The sequence below is a fragment of the Dermacentor albipictus genome, chromosome 10 (genome assembly GCF_038994185.2).
Source record: "Dermacentor albipictus isolate Rhodes 1998 colony chromosome 10, USDA_Dalb.pri_finalv2, whole genome shotgun sequence".
Lineage (NCBI taxonomy): Eukaryota > Metazoa > Arthropoda > Arachnida > Ixodida > Ixodidae > Dermacentor > Dermacentor albipictus.
This window is the reverse complement of record NC_091830.1, coordinates 67,487,502-67,504,009: the sequence shown is the minus strand read 5'-3', so window position 1 is coordinate 67,504,009 and position 16,508 is coordinate 67,487,502. Positions and strand designations below refer to the sequence as shown.

Below are 16,508 nucleotides of genomic sequence, written 5' to 3'. Positions count from 1 at the left end.
CCAACCAAGTGCCACCCTCACATACTTCAGTTATTAAGTTCATTGTTCCTGCAGTACTTACGCGCCTATGCTTCTGTGCTCGCCCAGTTTGGTCGAAACATAAAGTAGCACTGCATTTGTCTTACGTAGGTAGTACATGCAACTGGCACTCTGTTCGCTGTAGCATCTGATGAAATATCTTACACGCAGCAAAATAACCGGGGCAGAAGCCTTGTGTTTTTGTGTGTGGATCATGGGAGCTACTTGATGGCGACGCATACTGAACTGCTGGACACAAGGTTGGCAGCCCCAAACTTTCGGTTTCGGCGGCGCTGTAACTGGCACAGTTTCTTCTCTTATCCCCAAGCAGACGCTAATGTATTTAATTCTTTCTATTTTCAAGTCAACAGCAAGAAGTGTAAACTAGCGCTCATTATTGCATTTTAAAAAAATGTACTCAAGTTTTCAGATGTTTGCCGAGAGGTTATTGTTTGGTGTTACAAGTAATTAGGTGAATAATTATGTATTCCCGCTCGGTGCTTATTCATGATCCCTTTTTCTTTTTCGCATGATATACCGCGGGCATTTCACGGTGTTCAAATGACACAGGTGTCGTAGATACGTTCGCACACGATGAATCACGAAAGATGGGAGCCGTAGTTACTCCTTATGGCAGCGATCACTGTGCGACTCAAAGGGGTCGCTTAAGAAAGAAATATTTTGTTCCACGTTCTCTGCATACTGGGCGCAGTTTGTCACCGCGTGACTAAGGTGTGACGTGTCTTACGAAGTAAATACAGACATTTCGTTTAGAAGCCCCGCAGTGCATGACTGACCGCTTGCTTGTCCCCGGCACAGTGGGACCTGGTGTGCAATCGAGCCTGGATGCGAAGCCTAGTGCAGACGGCCACCATGATGGGAATGCTCGCGGGCACACTGGCATCTTCCCTTGGAGACAGGTCATATTTTTATATCGTAAACCGTTTGCTCTTGCTTCCCAACAAACTGTGAGCAAGAAGTTTACCTTATTTACTTATTTATCCTTTTTGCTGATGCTTGCATCACCCATAAGCATTACTGACGAAAAGAAGAAAAAAGACATCCAGAAGGCACAGAAGGATAATTATACAGAGTGGTTTAAACAACTGGCTTCTTGTACCGTTGCACCGAAGCAGAATGTAGGGCATATAACTGATGAGCGTGACTGTTTTTCCTTGCACATAATCTCCACTCTATAGTGCATGCAGATTAAGAAAGGCTGACATAGGAAAGTTCCATTAGTTTATGTCAGGTCAAAGAGTTTCCAGCCTGCGAATCTGTGAGAATCAAATTAATGTGGGAAGCCGAACTTACATTTTTTTGCTGTTATCTGTTTAGCTTTTTACTGATTTGTCATGGGTTTTACAATTAGAAAAAGAAAGACGCACAAGAGACTTGTGCGAGCTTGAAGAATCGCGACCTAATTACCAATAAGGCTGTTTCTTTCGAGGAGTTGCAAACAGAAGTTTCGCAGCCTGCAATTAAACTACATACTTCAAAGCGTTGCCTGTACGTGACTACTCAGTTAGATACACGGCCCTATTATAGCTCTTTCTACCAGCTGATAAGAAAGTTTGCAAAGTAACAAAATATTCCACGCATAATATACTCAGCAGGAACAGGCCCTCATTATACCCCCTCCCTCTCTCGTTTTCACAAAATTTGATCTCGGTTGCCTTGAGAGCTCTCCCAAGGCAGCGGGACAAATTTTGCGCTGTTCGTAAAACACACATATAACGCTCTAAGCTGTTGCATACTTAAGTAATTCCTACGGTCATCATCATTCCGCACAGTTTGAATTTGGTCAACACATTACTCACAACTTGTCCATCTCCTTAAACAAATGTGATGAAGATGCTACGTTTATTCGAGAAGCACACTCAGGAAGCCTACTACGAACTTCGTACATCGCACAAAAGAGCAAGACTCAGTGGTTATCTGGAGTGCATGTGGCCAGGCCAGGCACGCTAGAGTTTTGTTTCCCGTTTTCTTTGGGATGACTCGGATTTCTACCAAAGAAGAATTTTGTGAACTTAGACTTATCTGGAAATATTGGGAAACGTAGCTAATAATTGTCGTATACCATGTTCGAACACTTGCTAAAGGAATATTTTGCAAAGGCTGTATTTTTGCCGCGTGCAGGTAACTTCGCACACAGATTTAGCATTACATTTCGCCATTTTCGTTAAATTTGCATTCCGTGGATTTGAAGTTCAGTCGAGAAAATGGGCATAATTCTGCGTACTCATAAGAGACTCATAAAGCTTCGAAACGCTTGCATACCTGATTTATTGCAAAGGTCGCAATAAGGCTTTAACTTTCCGTATACGTAACCCATTTCCTGGCCCGTACTTCCGTCAAAGATAAACAAAATATTAGTACACCGAAGGCCCCAGGTGAAACTCGTTTAGTATAGTCGAGATGTCGATAAATTGGGGCCTCAAATTAATATGTAATCGTAGTATTTATGCCAGACATGTTCAATTTTTACCACCTATCGAACACGAAATGCCCTCTGTTTTTGTAAGTGTAGACTGTTCCTTACTTCTACTTATTTTTTCTTACTCGAATTGCTTCTTCATACTTCTACGAAGTACAAAGTGCCTCGCATAGTTTAGCAAGGTGACTAGAAAAAATCGACTACATGCTTCGTTTAACGCGTACAAATGGGAGAAAAACAAGTGTTCTATAAATATTTTTAGGGCACACAATTACCCTTCACACTTCAAACTATCCGTACGCCTCACTCATAGGGTGCCCCATTTTCCTGCAATTATGAACTCTATGCCATCTCGGTGGTCTCAGAGAGGCAGGGGAAATTAGTAAGCTTCTGATATACCACCGCTAAGTGGGCTGAAAACGAATGATTTGCAATTTGAATTTTACTGATAATTGACACACGCGCTTGAAAAGATACCGGCATTGTTCCCAAAACATTATATATACATATATATATATATATATATATATATATATATATATATATATATATATATATATATATATATATATATATATATAGCTGGTGACACCTCACCAGGTTAACCTATCTATTATGCCCCATAACATTTCCATTCTTGCCAGCACCATTCTTTTTAAACAATATAGTAATCTATGACAAAATAAGAATTTGAACTTTCATGTACAATACATAGCGTTGCTGTCACAGGAATGTGACAGCATCGTGAATTTTGCTCCTAAAGATTGGGCACGGAATTCACGACTGCGTAGTTTGAAAGACTACATCCATTAGGGAAGTTTCCGGAAGGCAGGGTGCGACTTATTATTGTGAGAATGACATTTCTCAAAGACAAAGGCCTTATCTTGTTTGCACGTAAACTGAAAGGGCCTAGTATTTGAATTCGCGAATATTTGCCAGCTACCCGGCAGGCAAGAAAGCAACTAATTGCTTTCGCCAAACCATAAACTAAGCCTTTTACGCTATCAACCCTTTGAATACGCTTTGGGGAGATCATTTATATTTTTGATAGCAATCGCAAAACTTGCAGGAAATAGCAGCAAACCACACTCCATAATGTGAATCGTAGAAAGTCAAAGCTACCTTGAACACACCATCATTATCGATATCTTTCACAAATATCCGAAGTCTGTTGCCTAAACGTGACGCTATTGCCTCAATTCTTGATGACTGGAGTTCTATATTCTTGTTCTTACTGAAACATGGCTGCACCCTGGAATAACAGATAACGAAATATTTCCACGTGATAGCACATCTAACATGTTAAGTTGTGATCGCACTGAAAAGAAAGGTGGTGGTGTACTCCTGGGTACCAAAATAACAGTTACCTCACAAATGATTATTGTAGATTCGAGTACTGAGATAGTACGGGCTGAATGTCAAACCTACAGGAACAAGCTCCTGATCGGACGTTGTTATTGTCCTCCCGACACAAACCAGTACTTTCTTGTCGAGCTACGCATTACTATTTCTAAAGCTCCGGAGCTTTGTCTAGATAATCTCGTCTATCTCCTTGGTGACTTTAATTTTCCTTTGATTGACTGCAATAACCGATCATCCTCTAGTCATACATCAATGCAGTTCATTTCTTGAATGTTAGACTTCAATTTATTCCAAACGATTACGCAGCTCACCCGTGACACGAACACTTTAGATTTAGTTTTCACTAACGCTCCCGAAACAGTTGGTGAAGTTGTTTGCTTAGACGCTTTCAGCGATCACAAGCTGTTGCAAATTAACCTCAATGACTCCTTGCGACTTTGAGGCATCTCAAACAAAACCATCCGTGATTCCAAGAGAGGAAACTGTCATCAAACTAACCAAGAGTTAGAGACACTTATTTCTGGCACCTCTTCAACGAAAACTGGCTTCTGTTTAAAGGTAAGCTGCGTGCATTAGTCGAAACGTGCATTTTCTCATCAGAATAACAGGTCAAATGTTAAGCAGTGCGCATTAGTGGAAACGTATACCCCTCCAATCAGAATAACAGGCCATAGAAAGGACTCTTCGTTCACTAAGTACCTTCAAACGCTAAGGATCAAGAAGAAAATGCTATACGCAAGTGGCAAAGCGTATAAACTCGCTCACAGTATGGGATAAATATAGCTAAATTTTGAAAGATTACTGCTCGTCGTTAGGAGAGGCTAAAGGAAATACTACTGTCAAGATCTACTTTCACAACTTAAAAACAACCCCCAGAAATTCTGCCAGGTGAAGTCACATAAAAGTGGCTCGCATCACATTTGACTAAGCGATGGTAATCAAGTTCCACTCAGTGACAAAGGGTGCCCGGTAGTCTTTATTGCATTTTTTCATACATAACTACAGAAGACTATACAAATTTGCCGCAAGTCACTGATTTAGATTGCAAGTACATGCGACCCATCAATGTAACAGAAGATGGCATTGCAGGTCTCATAAATAACCATACGTTGACTAGGTCTGCGGGTGTAGATAATTATAACTCAAAAATCTGAAAGAATACAATCACACTTGGTAACAACTTTATTATACAATCACACTATCTATCAAAAATGTGTCTTATTTTCCGCCAGTCGTTATCACTAGCCCAGCTTTCCTGAGATTGGAAAATTGCAAAAGGGATACCAGTACAGAAAGGTGGCAGCAAGTATTCCTCAGAAAACTATCGTCCGATATCATTGACAAGCATTTGTTGCAAAATGCTTGAACATATCATTGCATCACACATATATAATCATCTGAAATCAATTTTTTCTTTATTAACAAACGTGGGTTCATACAAGAGTTGTCATGTGTGACGCCGTTACTGCTATTAACTACAGATTTACATTTTAACATGGACGGTAGCCTTCAAACAGATTGAATTATTATGGACTTCTCCAAAGCCTTCGATTGTGTAGCTCAGTGCCGCTTAATTTCGAAATTATCCGTTCTCAAATTAGGCTACTTATCGCTCTCCTGGTTTCGTCACTTTCTAACAAATCGTCGGCAATTTACAGTGAATAATTTTACGTCACCCCTTGCATATATCAGTTCCGGTGTAACGCAAGGCAGCGTACTAGGACTCTTGCCTTTTTTTCTTATTTACATCACTGATCTGCCTAATAACATCTCATCCATCATGCGTGCTTCAGCCGATTATTGTAGAATATATCGACCTGTTTGTAGCCTTGATGATCATCTCATTCTTAAAGAGACCCTTCATCTCGTCACCAAATGGTGTGAAGACTGGCAAATAAAACATAACTCATCTAAATGCAAAGTAACGACATTCACGCGAAAAACTTCAAATCATAGCTTTTCCTATTAAATAAATACAAATCTAGTATCTTTGAGATCAGTATATAAATATATAGGCGTTATACTTACACCGAACCTTTCCCAGGCCTTTCACGTCCCAACCATATGAGCAAACGCTACAAATTTTTTGTACATATTCGTCGCAACTTGCGTAACTGCCCGTCTAACAACCGTAATTAGCCTTCCTATCATTTGTACACACTCAGCTTGAGTTTGCGTCCCCGATATGGGCTCCCTACCATGAAAACGACCTGGTCGATTCATTTCCCGCAATTACAACTACCAGGCAAGCATTACTCAAATGAAACTCGTTTTTTCCCTTGACTCACTAAGTGCCCAACGTTGCATAGCACTACTGTCCTTGCTCCATAAATATCTTCACCAAACGAAGCCATCAAACTTGCCATTGGAGCCCGCGTCTTGCACATCACGACGAGCTTATGGTGGTTTAAGCCTCACTCCCATTTATGGAAACACTAACGCATTTAACTTCTCGGCTCTACCAGGAGCAATACGGGTATGGAATCCGCTTCCTAACAGCACTGTCGCGCAAATGAGAAATGAAAAATTCAGACAACTACTGAAAATGCACTTTTCATGATAAAAATATGTTAATCTGTACACATGTCATGCCATATAATAGGCATCACATATGTGCCATGTATCTCTCTCTCTCTTTTCAATACGCCGTTATGTACGCCAGGCTGATTTCTCTCTTTCTGTGGGTATTCTCCTTTCCCATGGTTTTTCAATTAATGTTTCAATTTTGTTTGTTTTATCTGCTCGCACTTTGGGCGTTATTTTGCGCGAGTTATGCTTCCGTACAGATGACGAACCCCGAGGTGGCCGAGCAAGTGGCTCAGCCATGCAAGACGGTCGGAGTGAAAGGGTGTATAGCAATTCGAATGTAGCCGTCAGTGCATTTCAGAAAGGCCGGGTAGCCCGGCAGGCAATTCAAATTCTGAAAGGCGCCAAACACGGCGACACCTGAATACACTCCATCCTTTGGTTCCCTGCACACGTCGGGGCGATTGAGGGGGTTCTTCTGAACCTCAACGAGTCTGCCCACAAGGCTGCGCGTGGCTTTACCGACCGCGCTGCCCGCGGATCGGGCGACTATCTGCCTGGACACAGAGACGCTCCTATAACGCACAATGAACTTACTAAATTATTTTACTTGTGAAGTGTGAAGAGTGAAGAGTGAAAGAGTGAAGTAAAATCTAAGCTAAGCTCACTCCAAGCTAAGCAGCCCGCAGGCGGTCACACTCAGACTCCTGCAAACGAGCTCCTACCCAAATCCTGCGTCCCTTAACAGCATATATCCCGAGATTTATCCGAATTGTTCTTGCGTGGCCTGTGGTGAGGTTGCTAATTTGTCGCACATGCTCTGGGAGTGTGGGTTGCTGGGCCCGAAGTTCGCAAAGGAAGAGTAGGACGCGCTCCTGCGAAGTCCCGTTTTTTAGGACCAAATCCTGGCCGTTCAGCACGCCCGCGATTGGGCCGGCATACTAGATCTGCCAGTCCCATTGTGGGATTAGCCGGGTGCGCGTTTTATCGCGTTTCGCTGGACCAAAAAAAAATTTATTCACTCACTCATTCACTCACTCACTCACTCACTCACTCACTCACTCACTCACTCACTCACTCACTCACTCACTCACTCACTCACTCACTCACTCACTCACTCACTCACTCACTCACTCACTCACGCATTCACTCACTCACTCACTCACTCACTCACTCACTCACTCACTCACTCACTCACTCACTCACTCACTCACTCACTCACTCACTCACTCACTCACTCACTCACTCACCCAGCTTTTTATGTTACCGTGAACGCTACTTTTCATTCCTTTCCTGAGAACTGTTTGTATTGCTTGAGCGTTTTTATTTTATCACTGTTTCGCAAGCACGTTATCATTGTCAACATTTTTAGCTCTCATGTATCGGTGCCCACTTTACTCACTGCTCCCCTTGGGGCCTGTACGGTCCTTTGAAATAAATAAATAAATAAATAAATAAATAAATAAATAAATAAATAAATAAATAAATAATAAATAAAAAGGCATAGTCAACGCATATTATTAGCAAAACTGGATATTCGCCATTGAGCATTGATGTTATATAGATGAAACACACAGTGGTTAACGTAAGAAGTGAAATGTTAAAAAGTAGGGTGCAGAAATTATTGGGACAGTTTTTCGATGCCCACGTGGCATTGAAAGCAGTAAAATGCTATTGCGATTTTCTCATCTGTACTTCCACTTGTACATCGTCAGGTTCGGTCGCAGACCCATGGTAATAACAGGTTACGTGACCAGCTTTGTTGGAAGCGTGTCCGTGGCGGTGTCCCCGTGGTTGTCCGCCCTTCTTGCATCTAGGGGACTGCTGGGCTTCGGCCTAGGAATGGGACAGTCCTCATCTTTCTGCCTACGTAAGTATACTGCTATTTTCTTGCTTCCGCCCAAATACTTGTTTGCTTTGTAGCCGCACTTCGCCGGAATACGCGGTTGTACGTTCTTGCTGCGCTCCGAAGGGTCGCATCACAACATTGAATCACTGCCTGACTTCGCCCGCAGGTGACTACTCGCACTTTTTTTGTGACAGCATAATATATGGTAGAGGATAGCGAGCGCGCGGTTAAAAAACTGTGCTTCTACTTCCTTGCCTGTCTCGAACTATTCAAGGAACGTAGACACGATCACGTTGTTTCCAACATATTGGTTGAAAAGTTTCAATGACTGATCGGCCATTCCTAAGCAATAGTGAATTTTTGGGCCCTTATTGCTGAGCCTGAGAAACATACTACGTGGTCTTTCTGTTGTTTAACATATTCTCCGTGGGCCATGCGAAGTTAATTATAAACATCACTTAGTTATCTTACAGAAGACGTTATATTGAACAGCCATAATCATAGTTACATCATGATGAACGATCTGGTAAAGCTGTTCCACGAAGAAGTTAGTGCCACGCATTAAGGCAATAAAGTAATGGACTGTGGACGTGTGTGCAGAAACGGTCGTTCCTAATATGCTCTTCCGAATTGTGCAATATCATAAAGAATGGAAGAATATAAAAAGAGAGACGTACCATGATATCCTCCTGCTGGTAGCAATCATGTGCCACTGAAATAAGTTGCAAATAATCAGGTGCCGTGAGAATGCAGGATTTGATAGTCCGGCTGGTAGTTTTGATTTGCCGCCAATTAGCTGAGAACAATGTCACGGGTTGGTTCCTGATAGTGCATATTTTTTTAAAGAAAAGGCATGCAGAAACAGAAGAAAAACGCTCTTCTACAGTGCATTAGGTGAACATTAAAGGCCAGGTGGTCTTTAATAACCCGAGGTTCCGCGGTATGGCATGTTTCATAATGATATTTTGTTTGGGTACTAAATCTTTAGAACTTAGTTCATTTTGCAAGTTTGAATTTTGCGAAAAATTAATGAAATTATGGGGTTTTAGGCGCCAAAACCGCCATCTGATTATATTATGAGTCTCGCCGTAGTGAGGGACTCCGGAAATTTGGAATACCTGGGCTTCCTTAACTTGCTCCTAAATCTAAGTACACGGATGTTTTCGCATTTCGCCCCCATCGAAATGCGGCCGCTATGGCCGGAATTCGATCCCGCGACCTCGTGCTTAGGAGCATAACAGCATATCCACTAAGCAACCACGGTGAGTTGCATTTGGCGAGGTGTTGTACACAGCTGAAATTATATATGTCATTTCAATCTAATGATTACCGGGTAAGAATTTTCTACTGCACTTGTGGTCAAGCGAAAAAAATCTAACTGCTACTTCTACTGACTCGCTTGCATACTCAAACCAGTTCAAGCTTCCCTTATCTGCACCTCATATAGCTATATTAATAAAAGTTTTGCTTCTATTGGTTCAGTTGTCTCACTTGGAACGTAAGCCGATGTCCGTCAAGCAACAGGGCTGTCTTGCCATAAAATGTTTTTTTTTTAAAGCTACGCCATCAGCTCATGTTTGTAAATTACATCAGTCGCAGTCCATCACAATGGGAGACTCGGTGCGCTTCAGATATAACATCGGTTTCCCTGAACGTTAGATATACATGAATAGAGACAATGCAAACAGTGATGCGTATGCTTTTAAGCAAAGGTATCGAACGGCGGCGACCCTATACATAGTGTACACTATACTCGCCTTCTACCCTGCGGCTGCAGTAATGGAGGTGATCGGCCTTCAGAAGAGGACCGCTGCAGCTCTTGCGCTCGGCGTCGGCTTCTCTCTGGGCATCATCGTGCTTCCAGGCTTAGCTTGGTTCCTGCAAGACTGGAGGACGCTGCAGTGGGCTATGAGCGCCCCTTTTTTGGTATTCGTCGTTTGGTCGTGGTGAGAATGACGCACTATGTACAGCGCATATGATTTATTGATCCACTGAGCATACCTTCGATGTCAGCTTTACAGGAAAATGTTGGAGAGGAGCTGCTATTGCGGAGGCGCTATGTTGGGTCATGGATTTGGAACGCAAATGCACGGGAAGAGTGACACGTATTTTGTTTCCTGGACAATAACTGCAACAAATTTCTTAATATATGTCGTATTTAGGAAAAATTAGCTTGACCTATAGTAGACAGTGTATCTGTTTAATTTAGGCCACGGATATAGTGGCAAAATCCTGGTAAACTGCGGAAAAAAATATTTTTAAATATCCATAACGTTATGGCCGTTCTGTTAGCAGCACCTTTTGAGAAATTTCAGGCAGACCAAAATGATATATTTTACTCTATACTGATAATCGTAATCATCATTATCATCAACACTACCAACACCATCATTATCATTAGCCTAATTTTGGGTCCACTGCAGGACGAACGCCTCTTCCAGCGGTCACCAATTCACCGGCAAATTGCCTGAATTAATCACCTCATGTTATGCCATCCTGTGTTGCGTTTTGCTTCCCTTGGCCCTCATTCTGTATCTTTAATGTATAACACTCTCATACATACTACTAAATAGCGAGTAGAGCTGTTGTAATACATTTGGCACCATTGTCACATGAAGAGAAATAAGAACGTATATGCTACGCTTATCTATTTTAGATGCTAAACCGATGCACTTTAAAAAGCTGCGATATCTGCTTTTAGCGCAAAGTTGTGGATTTGTAGATTTTGCAGATTTGTTTTTTTTTATAACTTAGAGTTGCGCCAATTCTTCTGAAAATCAGTGGTCCTAAGTCAAAATTCGGCTTTGCTATCTAAAGAATACAGGTTTCTCTGTGAAATCCTAATATAAGATCATTTAAATGAGTTCCAGGCTGAAGAAATACGTGTTTAAGATTCACTGAAATGAAGTATCTGTGTTTCAACAAGGTAATGAAGCGAGGAGACGGAGCTCAGGGCGCATAATAACACTGTACATTTTCGAAGACCTGTTTCACACACATACAAGCGCACGTAAACAAACCTCTCTGCGCTTAGTTTTCTGAAGCTTCGGCATACCAATGCCTCATTTTCCGGTCCCTGATGCATGATCCATGCGGGTTATGGGGCTAAACGAAATGTTTTGTGATGGTGGTGCCTATGCGGACGTAGCCTTCGTCTCCTGAATCTGGATTGGACAATGTACCGTTTCCACCGCCAACATGTTTCCGGAGATTTACAACGGGATGGGGCTTGAACAGGTCCATCTTGACATATTGTAAACACTGCCTTGGAGGTTTCATAGGCCAGAGAAACAAGCTATCCCGCCATCAGAGCTTTTCAACTTTGTCATCTATAAATTAGTATATACGACTCGAATGAATAAAGCTGTAACCTTTCAGTTACTTCTTTCGTTTCGATTGCCTCCTACTTTTTTGTGCAATGCGGTATTCTCCGATAGAGTTGTCTTCGCTGGATCTCAGCAGCAATGATGTATTGATAAGTATAATGAAGGATTCGATCACAACGTAACTAATGAAGCTTGGTCAAAAGTGAGTTAAGGATACAGCAAGATGTATACTGAAATAAAACAGGCTACATTTAGGAGCATATTGTGGAAATAATTGTAGACAACTGTTTTTGGTAGCTTACCACTTACATTATATGCGTCTACAGGTTCTTGCCGGAGTCTCCGCGTTGGCTTATAGCCAAAGGAAAGGTTCCTGAAGCCCGTAAAGTAATACTGAAAGCCTGCGCGGACAATGGACTCCAAGTGGACGACATCGATATGGTCCTAGTGCAACTAAGGAAGAAAATTCTGCAGGTAGGTGGCAATTTTTTAGAAAAATGTGCATGTTGCTGTGATTGTAGGTACAATATTTGGTACCTGCCGAGCGCCTTGCCTAAGGTTATTGCGCCATATATTAGGTTTTCTAAATTATGGGAAGGAAAATGTGATACACTTACAATCTGATTCAAGTGGAAGCTTATTAAATTTGTAGCTCCAAATATATATTCATTATTCAAGGCCAAATCTCATGAGTATCACATAAGTTCAGTTTTCTCTGCAGAAATTGGTAATAAATAATCTCAGAAGAAGACACTCTTTACAGATGCTATAGAAGAAGAGAAAAAAAAGGTAAGGAAATATGCTCTGTAGGATCTGGCCCAATCACTATTTCATGTAATAGCAGGGCTGCATTATTTTCGCGCCACAATTTCTTCATCTATATGTGCAGGGGATACTTACAGATATGCAATTGATGGAGCCTAGAGAAAATGTTGCTCTTCTGGAGACGTCAAAATATTAGGAATTGCGAGACCCTTTGTTTTGGATGCAGTAAACGCAATCGTTGCTGCAAGTAATCGTAACGAATGACCCAGCCTTTCACAGGAAAGACACAGCGTAGCTGAGCTCAGCAGCGGGAATCAATCAGCCAAATTTTGGACTCCTCGCAGAAATTGATTTAGACTTCGCATAATTTGCTGCAGGGGCTAAACACAGCTTACAGAATGCGTGCAACAAAAGCGCTTCTTAAATATTAAATGTTGGAGAACCACATCTCTAAATGATACCTTATCAACTGAATGAGAGTGTCCATGTCTTTGGTTTCTTTGAGCATTGCATGCGTATGCATCCATACATGTATATTAACTCGACCCTTGAGGTGGCATCTCCAGCAACCGCGTTTTTCTCTCTGGTGAGGAAATATGGCACACAACGAATAAGAGGTCCTGCATGTTTTTCTGGCTTTTATTAAGGTTTCTTGTGCGTCATCTTTTTGTATAATCGGCTAGGAAGAAGAAGCTGCCAGGAAGAAGGCCAGCTGCATAGACCTCTTAAGAAGCCGAAGAATGCTGCTCTACACCGTCATACTGGTTTACGCCTCGTAAGTAATGAAATATCAGCAACCAGTGCGCAATTTGGGCAACACATGAACTTTATAAATAAAAAGATAGATATTTCTTCAAAGACCACGAATGAAATATATTCATGCTTCTGGAAAGATAGGTTTCTTTTATCTCTTCCGTCACAACATACCATACGTTCAGATAATGAAACCTATATTGAAGTTTTATATTAAAGAGGTCTTCCTGCCCGTGAAATGTTTCTAAAATCAAAGCTAATCAAAGGTAACTAATCGCACAAGTGCAATCAATGCCTAGGAAATTGCGCATGTCCGCCGTAGCGATTGCTCGCTTACAGACATCCGCAGTAACCGCGAGGCTTTCAGGCACCGTTGACAGGATCAGTTCTTTATGACCGCACGAGTTTGCATAAGAATGCAACCGAACCGCTTAATACGCGACAAAGAAACCTGCGTTCCTAAACATTTTAGTTGGGAAGAATAACCAGAAATGGAAAGCTTCGGGACATACATGGTCGTCCAGATTAAGGGGGAACGCACCTCTAGTATTTAAGCCGCTAAAGCTTTAGCGTTTATTCTACTTTACGGAAGAAATTACCTCATGCGAAGCCTAACAATGATGGCGAGAAATGAAAAAAATAATTTTCTGGACTTTATGCTCAACATGAGCTGCTATTAGCTATTGAATAACAATGATGTGTTACTCCTTAATGCGACCGACCCTTTACATGTTCATAACCACGAGTGGCGACGAAGTAATGAGCCGTACCCGAACAAGAAATGTGGCCGGTGCCGACATTTCTACAAGGGCACATGTCTTCGTTGAAGTAGCAGCTGCTTTCAGCTTGAACGTTTATATTTCCGGGTAGCTTGTTTTCCGGAAACTTAGTGGGGAGGAGAAGGAGAATGAGTCGGTAGGTGGCATGATGTAGATTATGTAAAAGTACAGGAAACAGTGAAAAAAAAACACGACAACAAATGAAAAGGGCAGCAACAAATGGAGGTTTTATGTTGTCATAGAAAGGAGCTCTCATAAAGTGGAGAGAAAAAAAGCGGAAAGGGGGAAGAATGCACGCGGATAAGTATGCGCTGCCAGTCCAGTAGGCCTGTTTTTTTCGCTTTTTTTAGAAAAGACCGATGTAACCATTCCCTCTGGAATCTGAAAGTAAAAAGAGAGGAAATAAGAAAACAGGGTCAGAGATCTCAAAGAAACTTAGTCGTGAGTTTCTTTGGCCTAACTTCCTTGTCCCCTCTCCCCCCCCCCCCCTCTTCTCTTTTCTGGCTTGGTTCTTTGGAAAGCCGCACAGATTTTGTGGATAGTTTCTGCTATCTCAGACAACCATGCACACTGGATTGGCAGCGCCTACTTAAACGGGTGCGTTATTTTCCATTTCCGGCTTCTATCCCAACTTGTTGAATGGACCAAATACCAGTATGCCCCCTGTTTGCATTTACTGTCATAACTTCAAGCCTGCCTTAGTTCCACCCCCTTTTATTTCCTGTCAGTTTCGCTTTGTTTTTATCTCTTCTTTACAGTTTTACATCAGTGACCTTATACCAGGCACCGACTTATTATCCTCCACCTCCCCCTTTACGAATAGCGGAGGGAGAGCTCGCGCACATAAAGACGCTGCTAAAGAAAGCAGTTACTTACCTGAAGACACGTACACTTGTTGATATGTTGGCTCAAGCGACATTTCTTTGTTGACAACTGCTCATCGCTTCAGCTATCAACGTTCTTGCGTATATTAGTCAAGAGAGGGGCCACCTCTAGTTGTCATAGCCCCTTAAGCAACTATGTAGTTTTGGCTGCCTCCCGTAAGCGGCGTCACGGTTCAAAGCTCCTTCCTTCTAGACAGCCATGAAGGGGCGGCACGTATTACCACTACAGCCTCGAAAAAACATTTCTGCTAATCTCCAACCGAAAAAAGAACGTACAAACCTTCAAAGCATTTTGTTATATTGTGTTAAAAGATATTGGTAATAATTATAGTTTCTTTGGCAGTACGTATTTGTATATTTTGTAGTAATTTATATTGAAGAGAAGAATTTCATCTGCTTACTGCATGTAGCCGGAACGATAATTAATGCTTGCACGTAATTCTTTTCGAGCTACCGTATTGGAACCTTAGCACGTAGACTTCTCAGCATGCAATGTTCCGTTTTCCGACATTCATATCAAAAAGTCCTATACTTTTCTAGCGAATAAAAAACCGTAGCTGTTAAACTTACGCAGGTACTCTTAAGATAGTCACGTGTCGGTTCTCTACATCTTGTACGCGTACTGGAGATTCCTGTTGACAACTTGAGTGCAGCACGCACTTGAGTCCATCCTAATTTGCAGAGAAAATATAAAATCGTGTGTTTCGAAGACATTAAATCTAAAGTATTGGTGGCCTGGATGTGATGAGTTGTTAAAGGTTGCCGTCTAAATCCAGCCTCTTTCTGTAATTACTGAATATACAGTCCTGATTATGTTTATAACTGTCTTAGTTAGCATTTTTATTTACGACATGCAAATAAATGAGAATAAAGTTAATGAATTCATATGGTATTCATTCTCAAGAATAAAGATTGTCGCCAATTTTTTTGAGTTCCTTGTGAACCTATTGTCATGAGGCGTTGTATGTAAGGAGGGGCAAAGGTTTTGCTACTAACTTGACCAAGTATAATCTTCTTTCGCCTTAACCAGTTGGTGGATGACGCTGTAGGCACATTCTGAGTTTCACAATTAGTTCACAGCTGTTGACATTGACACTCTGACGTCCATTTTTGTTGCGGTGAAGTTAGCTCAAAATCATCTCGTTTTGCCCTTACACGCTTCAGCGTTCATAACCCGATAAAGAAAGGTACACACAGCAACAATGTTTTACACTCCATCATGTATTCCAGCAAAACAACCGATGTAGATGTGGCCAACGCAGGACCGCTGGTGGCCTCACCTTCTACGGCCTGCAGCTATCGGTGACCAGCCTGGGCGGCGATCCCTACCTGACTTTTGTTCTGGCAGCCCTCGTCGAGCTGCCAGCAGTGATCGTCTGCTACGCGGCCATACGGTGGTGCAGGAGGCGTCCGACATTGCTCACTGTGTACGGCGGCGTCGCATTGAGCACCCTCGCAGTGTGCTTACTGCCACTGGGTACTACGTTACTTTAGCCACTCGGCCCCTGGTTGTACTTACGACTTGGACGCGAATGTCATGAGCCATGAATTTCTCGCATGAAGCAGCAGTAGAGTACTGGTTATGTGTACAGCTTTGCTGTCGACTAATTATCCTTACAGTCCTTAGAGATAATGCAAAGGGGCGAATTATTTTTACGCGTAAACACCTACGACGCCCCAAAGGTAAACACAGGTGTGCTACGGCGTCAATGGTAGTAAGGAAAAAATAAATGCGCATAACATAACAAGAAAAATGAAAAGCAATGAACTACACCTGTGAGCATACCTGTGGATACCACAGGCTTG

The 16,508-nt window shown here is 42.0% G+C and overlaps 1 protein-coding gene across 1 annotated transcript; it reads left to right on the top strand.

Annotated features, from left to right (window-relative positions):
* Positions 1-852: 852 nt before the first annotated feature.
* LOC135898530 (solute carrier family 22 member 20-like) lies at positions 853-16,224 on the top strand. The gene is made up of 6 exons (XM_065427528.1): positions 853-938; positions 8,062-8,216; positions 9,973-10,141; positions 11,848-11,995; positions 12,970-13,061; positions 15,965-16,224. Exons 1-6 carry the CDS (start codon positions 865-867, stop codon positions 16,194-16,196), a joined length of 870 nt encoding a protein of 289 aa, XP_065283600.1. The 5' UTR covers positions 853-864; the 3' UTR covers positions 16,197-16,224.
* Positions 16,225-16,508: the final 284 nt, after the last annotated feature.

Bases quoted from the DNA above. Each gene is read 5' to 3' on its own strand.
- LOC135898530 (XM_065427528.1), top strand. From the start codon at position 865: ATGCGAAGCCTAGTGCAGACGGCCACCATGATGGGAATGCTCGCGGGC. The intron at 8,217-9,972 runs GTAAGTATACTG...CTGCGGCTGCAG, and splicing joins GTCCTCATCTTTCTGCCTAC to TAATGGAGGTGATCGGCCTT. The intron at 11,996-12,969 runs GTAGGTGGCAAT...ATAATCGGCTAG, and splicing joins TAAGGAAGAAAATTCTGCAG to GAAGAAGAAGCTGCCAGGAA.